At 48.2% G+C, this 7,872-nt stretch overlaps 1 protein-coding gene across 13 annotated transcripts in view; it reads left to right on the top strand.

The window, feature by feature from the left end:
- Positions 1-4,197: 4,197 nt before the first annotated feature.
- clasp1a (cytoplasmic linker associated protein 1a) overlaps positions 4,198-7,872 on the top strand; it is a 62,259-nt gene continuing 58,584 nt past the window's right edge. For all 13 annotated transcript variants that reach the window (XM_018744832.2, XM_018744802.2, XM_018744821.2 and 10 more), the window contains exons 1-2: positions 4,198-4,327; positions 5,914-6,440. In XM_018744832.2, the coding sequence (XP_018600348.1) occupies positions 6,246-6,440 (195 nt within the window). In that variant the 5' untranslated portion in view covers positions 4,198-4,327; positions 5,914-6,245. The remainder of the gene's footprint in view (positions 4,328-5,913; positions 6,441-7,872) is intronic.

Below are 7,872 nucleotides of genomic sequence, written 5' to 3'. Positions count from 1 at the left end.
TGCATCTAAGTGTCTGTTTCTACTAATGTGACGAACACATTGTATTTCCTATGAGATGTACGTCACTTTGAGAAAAGCATCTGACAAATGAATACATGTAAATTTAACATGAGTCAAGTTAGTTGAGGCAGCTTTGTCATACGACATATGATATGACATAGGCACCCTAGTTATGTCTCTTAAGTTCAACAACACGGTCAGTGTTTATCACAACACTAAAATAGTGCTCCCGAAAGAGATGCCCAACTCCTGTTAAGAGGCATAAACAAAAGGGCTTTGTTTTATAAAACTTCCCTCCGGCCTGTACAAAAAACAGGGCGCCATTTTCCATAGATATTCGCGACATCACCTCACGACTTCACGACTAGGTAGTAGGTTAAGAAGACTTGGTGAACGTGACCACAACAAACACACATACAGGCCGGGATTAAACCGAATTGGTTTTATTTCAACATTTTTGATCCATGAACGACATTTTACCGGAATATAACAACAAGATATAAGAATACAGGGTTTGCTTCTACTACTGCCTGCTTCTCAGGCTTTTCTTAGAACACTTATAAGATAAAAAGCATAAAAAAATAAATATGCAATGAGTGAAACGCAAATAGTGATTCTATCCATCCGAGATGTAGCTAAGAAAACATTTTGGAAATGTGGACAAGTTGTGCATTGTTCTCAGGTGGGAATTATGCGAATTAGCATCGTTTTGTCGTGAGCACCATTTCGGTAAAATATGCTGCAATCAAAGCATACTGTTAATTACATTGATTGCTCATTTCATGTTAATTAACTTGGTTACGTTATGTTCGGGAAAATGTATGTTAAATACTGAGATTCAATTGTCAATTTAAGCAGTTTAACGGAAACTGTTTTTTTTTTTTTCTTGTATTTTGAACTAAAAACTGACAGTTGATGAACATGCTTTTAAAACATGTGACTGAGAGCGGTAGCTAAACACGAACACAAAATCCATCAGCCAGGTGTGAGACTTGAACGCAAGATGAAGATCACGATTTTACTGGAGTGAGAAACTTCTGGAAGTCGCCTCATGATTCTATCCGCCGGAGGAAAATGCCGCCCGCCGCGTTGCTGGTTTTCCCCGAATCCGGAGGCGATTGAGAGCCATTTTATTCGATAAACTATTCGAATAACGTGGATTATTTAAATTTGTTCACAGGTTAGTGGAGTTGCTGTGATTATGGAACGGTACATGGCGTCGGACAGGGAAAATGGAGCCCGGCCTCTCTGAAGTAAAGTTTTGCGATTGTGAGATTCTTGTCAGTATCCGGGATTGTTTATGTGTGGTGAGAAGATCACTTTACACATTTGGGATATGTCCTTTTGAAATGTTGTCATTTAGAGCACAATATTAGGATAATTGCGCTGTGGGTTGTGACGTCACGTGACTGCGCACGCGCACCATTCGCGTGTTCGGCGAACGGCTGATGTTATGTAGATACTTGTCGCGAAAACGGTTGTTTGCAGTAAACTCAGTCTTTTCAGAAACGGTGATTTGGTAACGAGGGGTGCGGTAGCGCAGTGGGTTGGACCACAGTCCTGCTCTCCGGTGGGTCTGGGGTTCGAGTCCCGCTTGGGGTGCCTTGCGATGGACTGGCGTCCCGTCCTGGGTGTGTCCCCTCCCCCTCTGGCCTTACGCCCTGAGTTACCGGGTTAGGCTCCGTGACCCTGTATGGGATAAGCGGTTCTGAAAGTGTGTGTTTTAGTAACTGTTTGTGGATAAACATTGGATAGCCGGGCTCAAGTCTTCTCATTTGTCTGTTAACTCATTTCACCTATTAATTAAAGGTGAAACACATACATTGTTTTTAAGTAGTCATGTTTGGATATTTGTATTGTTGTGCTTTATGAGTTTGCTGTGGTTTCTTCTTCTTGCTTTATTTGTTTATTCGTCCCATTTGGCCAAAGGAGGTTTGCTGTAAAGGTGCAGGAATCACCGCTGTCTCAGGCACCTCAAGACGCAGGTTGCAAAGCTGTTGAGGTCACATCCCTCTTGCAGGGAAGCCTTGGGTCCCCTACATGAGTCATCATGTGCTCTGCAACATGAACATGAACATGAACGTGGACTGGTGTGAATGGAGACAGTTCCAGTCAGACATGGAGATGATGAGCTGATACTGAACATCGCCGGTGCATAAAGTGGAAAGGAACAAACTTGGTTTACTTAAGAATCATGTCTGCAACTATGTCTCTGATGCACAAATTGTATTTTCTCTGAGACGTACGTCGCTTTGGAGAAAAGCGTCTGCTAAATGAATACATGTAAACGGAAATGGTTTAAATGCAGAAATCAGGTAGAACACATATAATGTAGTGTGTCACCACAAGCCTTTGCCACTACCTTTAACTAGTCAAATACCTTGGTTTGTAATGAGTTAAAACTGATGGCACGATGACAGAATAGCATGAAGTGGTGCAGTGCAGGGGATCGCTGGCAGTGTAGAGGCTACAGCTGCTGCTTTGGATCTGAAGGTTGTTGGTTCAAGTGTCACCAGTTGCTGTAGTACTCTTGAGCAAGGTACTTACCATAAATTGCTCTGGTAAAATTACCCAGCTGCATAAAATGGTAAATAGTTGTAGGTAGGTTAATGTTGTAAGTTGCTTAGGAGAACAGTGTCAGTGAAATAACTGCAAAGGGTGTTTGGAACAATACAATCTGTATGAATTCTCACTGCCTCCTGCGCAGCGCTTACATATACTACTGCATTTCAACGTGAGACAGATTGATATCTGAAATATGTAAACATTTGTCGGGCAAGTCCTCCCTGTGCAAGAGCAGGATTTGTCTTGATTGCACAGCTTATGTGTCCACAAAATGAGAGCCCTTGTCCATGGTGATGGGGGGGGATAGAGAGCAGGGCTTACGCGCTACAGAATATGAAATTATGCTTGAAATGTATGATGTTTATTGGATCTTCTGCTACAAGGACAATATCTCAGTATTCGGGTTCAAACCCCAAGGGCTGCTTCTGCTGCAGTAACCTCCATCAAGGTACTTTCCCTGATGTGAGACAGTAAAATGGTCATCCATCCATGAATCCTTCATTCATTTATTATCAGTACATCCACTGCAGGATCATGACGGATCAGAGCCCATGCAGCAAGGAGAGGGCGCGAGGCACGGTAAACCCGACACGGTGCGTCCACGACAGGATATCGGTGAAATACGTTTATGTTTAAAACTAAAAAGGATTAAATTTTGTCCGCTGCTGTCAAGGTAGCATCTAAGCAACGAACAATACACAACATTTCTTCATTTGGCAGAAGCTTTTCCAAAGAGATGCGCAACGGGTAGATGATTAGTGAGTTCACAAATAATTTCTCACCTGATATGATTTTACTGCATGTATTGGACACGTAATCGGGACGTGTTTCCACACAGCAGCGCTACTGGAGCTGGCAGGGCGCAGTAAAGGCTTTCCATTAAATGACCGTAAGATGGCGCTATACACACATGTACGGAGCTACATTCAAATGGATTTACGTGAAAATTAATTCGCTGTAGATTATTTAAATGTCTTTAAACTTGTCCAAATTAAATGAACTGATTTCGCATTGCGGGTGGCCCCAGGATATAAATCACAGATGAGTATTTTACGTGTAAATATATTTATCACGTAAAGTGGAATTTCATGCGTATAATATTGTCAGTAATAAAAAAACAAAATTTGAAATTCCGTCACGTATACCATATTTTTTTCTAAACTGTAACCATGATTATCCAGTTATTGATTAAAGTCCACCCTAGAATTCTATGAACGGCACTGTCTGTATAGGTAAGATGAAGTAAAAAGGCAAAAAAAAAAGTCATATACACTCGCTGGTGTCATTCCCGCGGCGCTTGTAGCTGCAAAATTCTTATCTGAACAGTGGGATGATGTTTAAGCAGAAATCGATGAACTGAGACTCAGTATTGCTCTCTCAAAGCAGTGTTTGTAGAGTCACTGTAGACTACAGTGTAGTGTACAGTGCGGCCCTTTTTTCCTGCGAGTCCAACCTGACCGCCAATGTTCCTACGTGTATTGGCTTACTGTAAGGGTGCCGTCCTGTGTGGTCTCCTGCACCCATATTGTAATCGCGTAGCTGTCCGGACTCGTCGCTCGCGCCGCTCACCAGGAGGCGCGCGGATCTGAGCTCGGTCGCATTTCAGCGCATGCGCACAAGCGCTCCCATTCTTCGAGCCGCGGCGCTCGTACAGGTCGGCGGAGCTCGGCGCGACTGCATTAAATGCACAATAATCGGGCCGTCGGGCTCTTCCGGCGCGTGTGTCCAGGTAGCCGCCGAGATCACAGAGAACCGGGGCGCGGTGAGTCTTGTCTATTCGTGCTTTGTGATTCGTACTTAGGCGCTCTTCGGCTCCCCGGATCAATTACACGGCGGCGGCCGTGCGGCCGAGCGGCGAGCGTAGCCGCGCTGTTTGTGTTTATCCTCCTCCTGCGTGACCGACCGGGGGCTCTTGTCTTGATGGAATCGTGTGGCGATCGGACGTGCGGGCCCGTGGCTCTCGCGAGCAGGGCGGCGCGACGCAACGCGAAGCAAAACGTAGCAGTAAGTGGGCCCCGCGCGAGCCCGCGAGGAGAAGGTTTTTGCGCGAGCCGCCGCCGCGGGCCGCCCCGCTCCGCTGCATGATGATGATGCTGCTGCTGCTGCGCTCCTTAGCCACGTCTCCACGGTTTTGCTAAAGGAACACGCACGTAGTCCGTACGCACGCGCACACATTCACTCTCTCACACACAGACACAGGCATGCATGCACGACGACGATTGTCAAATCATGTAAATAGCCCCAGCAGTTTATGGGTGTGTGTAAAAACGAGGGCCTAGTGGTGCGGGACACTGAGCCACGAGTCGATCTCTCAGTATATTAATAACAGTATGATGATGATGAAGTGGACTTGTGCTCCGGCTGTGCCGTCACGGTCCAGTGGCCGCTCCGTGGGGGTTCAGCCAGGTGCGCGCTCTCTCTCTCGCTCTCTCTCTCTCTCTCTCTCTCGGGGCGACGTGTCCCGCCCTTCAGGGTCACTCGACTCGTTGCCAGTTGACTCGCTCGGGCTCTGAGCGGTAAGGGGTGTTACCCAACGTCCGCGAGCCACATGTAACGTGTACGTGTAACATGTTAACAGAGGGGCCTCGTGCTGGAGCAGCACAGGAGCGGAAGGAAAGCAGGCAGGCAGAGACCTCCTGCGGGACACAGGCAACTGAACAGAGATCCGGACTAAAATTGGTTTTTGTACCCCCACCCCTTGTGCCTCCTTCCAGCACCAGTGTGGTGTCAGTGTGGGGACACATCTCCATACACCGACAGTGCAAATGTGTACCCTAACTGTAGAGGATTTACCGTTAGGGTTACAGCGTGTGACATCTCAACAGGGCAGCAGGTGGCGTAGCGGTTACAGCTGTTCCCTTGCGGTCGGAAGGTCCCGAGTTCGAATCCTGCGTCGTGCCGTGGTTCTCTTGCCCAAGGTACTTGCCCTGAGTTGATACGGTAAACTACCCTGCTGCGTAAATGAGGAAATGATTCCAGGTGTGCAAACCTAACGTTGTAAGTCACCTTGGAGGAAAGTTTGCATTAACTTGGCAGAGGCTGTTCTACGAAGCGATGTACAGAGTAAACGAACTTGCATTTCGCCAAACGCGTCCACCGCCACCAGCGCCGCCGTTTTTGCCGGAATTCGCTGTCCGGGTAACAGATTTGTGCCAGAAGTGTCACAATGAATATTTGTGAGATAAATGTAAATGTAAAAGGCCACATCAGTTGGCGGGTTCGGTGGACAAGTCGCAATGCCCATCGCTCGATGGACGGCCGGGTGACCCCGGTGCTGTCACGCTGGCAAACCCCGTTTCCTTTTGACACGTTAGCAGGCTGCTGAATCTCTCTCTCTCTCCTTTGCAGGGCTGCCCAGGAACAAAGAACCACTGAATTATGAAGCTTGGCCCCTCCAGCCCTGACCGCTTCGTCTTACCTGCCTGCCGGCGCTGATACCCGCACTGCTGCGTCCACCTCTGGTGAAAAGCGAAACCCCGAAAAGCTGCAGGCCAAACCCAGAGGTCTTCCCCCCCTCCCCCCCCCCCCCAAGACTGTGTCCTCACTTCTCTGTGCCCCTCGGTCACCTTTGGCCAACAAAGACTTCACCTTCAGGTGGAAATCGGCGTGTATTTATTTTTAAAACGTACAAAGACGTTTGGCACCTGCGTGTTCCGTCGCCTTGACCAGCTGTCCCAGCGATGGAGGTCAGCATGGAGAGCTGTTTAACCCAAGTGATGCAGAGGGACGTGGGCCGCCGGCTGCAGGTGGGCCAGGAGATCATAGACTACATCTCCGACAAGGAAAAGTCTCACGACCTGGAGCAGGACCAGACCATGCTGGACCGCATGGTGGACGCAATTGCCACCTCCTGGGTCAACTCTAGCAATTTCAAGGTGAGGTGGCCGGTCCTGGCGGATGGAGGTGCCCGGCTACGCGGGCTGCGTTCTCCACGCGTACGCGCTCGTGTCGGGACGGGTACCGCGCCCGATCGGTCGATCGGGACGTCCTCTCCCACGCGGCGCATCATAAAGGGAATCTTGGACGTCTCTGAAAATTTGCTTTGTCATGCACGTCACCAGATCACCTTTGTTTGGAAGTATTTGCCAGCTTGGACGAAAAGTGAGGTTCTTGAGCACCGCTGGGGTTGTTGGCGATTCTTAAATCGACAGAAGCGCTTTGTGTGTCGTGACGTGTATTTACGGGCAGCAGGTGGCGTAGCGGTCGGAGCCACCGGCCATCAAACGGAGGACCTGGGCTCCTGCTCTAGTACCCTTGGTCAAGGTACTTTTCAAGAACTGATTCAGTAAAAATTATCCTACTTGCACAAATGGGTGAATCTTTTTTGTCTTCTTTTCTGCGGGTGGTGTTGTGTGTGTGTGTGTGTGTGTGTGTGTGTGTGTGTGTGTGGGAGTGGCAGATAGTGGAAGTTGGACTGTTGGCCATGACTTTCATGGTTTCCTACGCAAGGGGCGAACAACAGCTCTGGTGTGCGTGCGCTTGAACCAATGGTTTTGGCAGGACCTTCTTCCGGGTGCAAACATTGGGGGTGACGTGCAAACTCCATACAACCTAAATTGGATTGGAACCTATGTCCGCTGCCCAGCTCAGCAGGTGAGAATTACCACCTTTTACCTGCTGTGCCGCTGTATCCTATAGTGGTTAAACCAGTGAAAATTACAATTTGATGCTTTTCTCACAGTGTTAAGATTAATAAAAATTAACTGATTTATACAGCTGGGTAGTTATTGCTGGATCAGTTCGGGGTGAGAACTGTGATCAAAGGCACTGCAGCAGGAGGTGGGATTTGATCCTGTGACCTCCAGGTCCAGACCACCTCCACCACAGCTCCACCTGCTGCCTTCTTTTACCTGTATAACTCCCTGAATCGCAGTCGTGTTGCATATCTAACATTGTAAGTCGCTTTGGACAAAGGAGTCAGATAAGTGATAGTTAAACAAGATTATGATGATGATGATGATGTAATTAATCTGTAGTTCTTGATGCGGAAGGTCAGCGAGTCGAGTTGAAACGGCGGTGGTCCGGCGGGCGAGGGCGATGTCATGGTGTGTGACGGAAAGCAGCAGCGCTGACCTCGTTCTTGTCCAAGTCGGCTCGTCCTCCCAACTCGGGTTCCGTTTATCCCCCCCTAAGTGCGTGTCTGCCGATGGCTCATATTACTACGGTTTTGAACGTGCGATATGAACCGAGTGTTCCGATCTGTCCGAACAGGGCCAGACTTGTCCAGCACGGCTGCTTTCGGAGTTACTCATTTATTGTTATTGTGTCTTCGTTTCTGCTCAATAAGTTCTCGTTTGCGGAGAACGA

Source organism: Scleropages formosus, chromosome 12 (genome assembly GCF_900964775.1).
Source record: "Scleropages formosus chromosome 12, fSclFor1.1, whole genome shotgun sequence".
Taxonomy (NCBI): domain Eukaryota; kingdom Metazoa; phylum Chordata; class Actinopteri; order Osteoglossiformes; family Osteoglossidae; genus Scleropages; species Scleropages formosus.
Note: the sequence above shows the minus strand (reverse complement) of the source record. Positions and strands in the feature narration are given on the sequence as shown.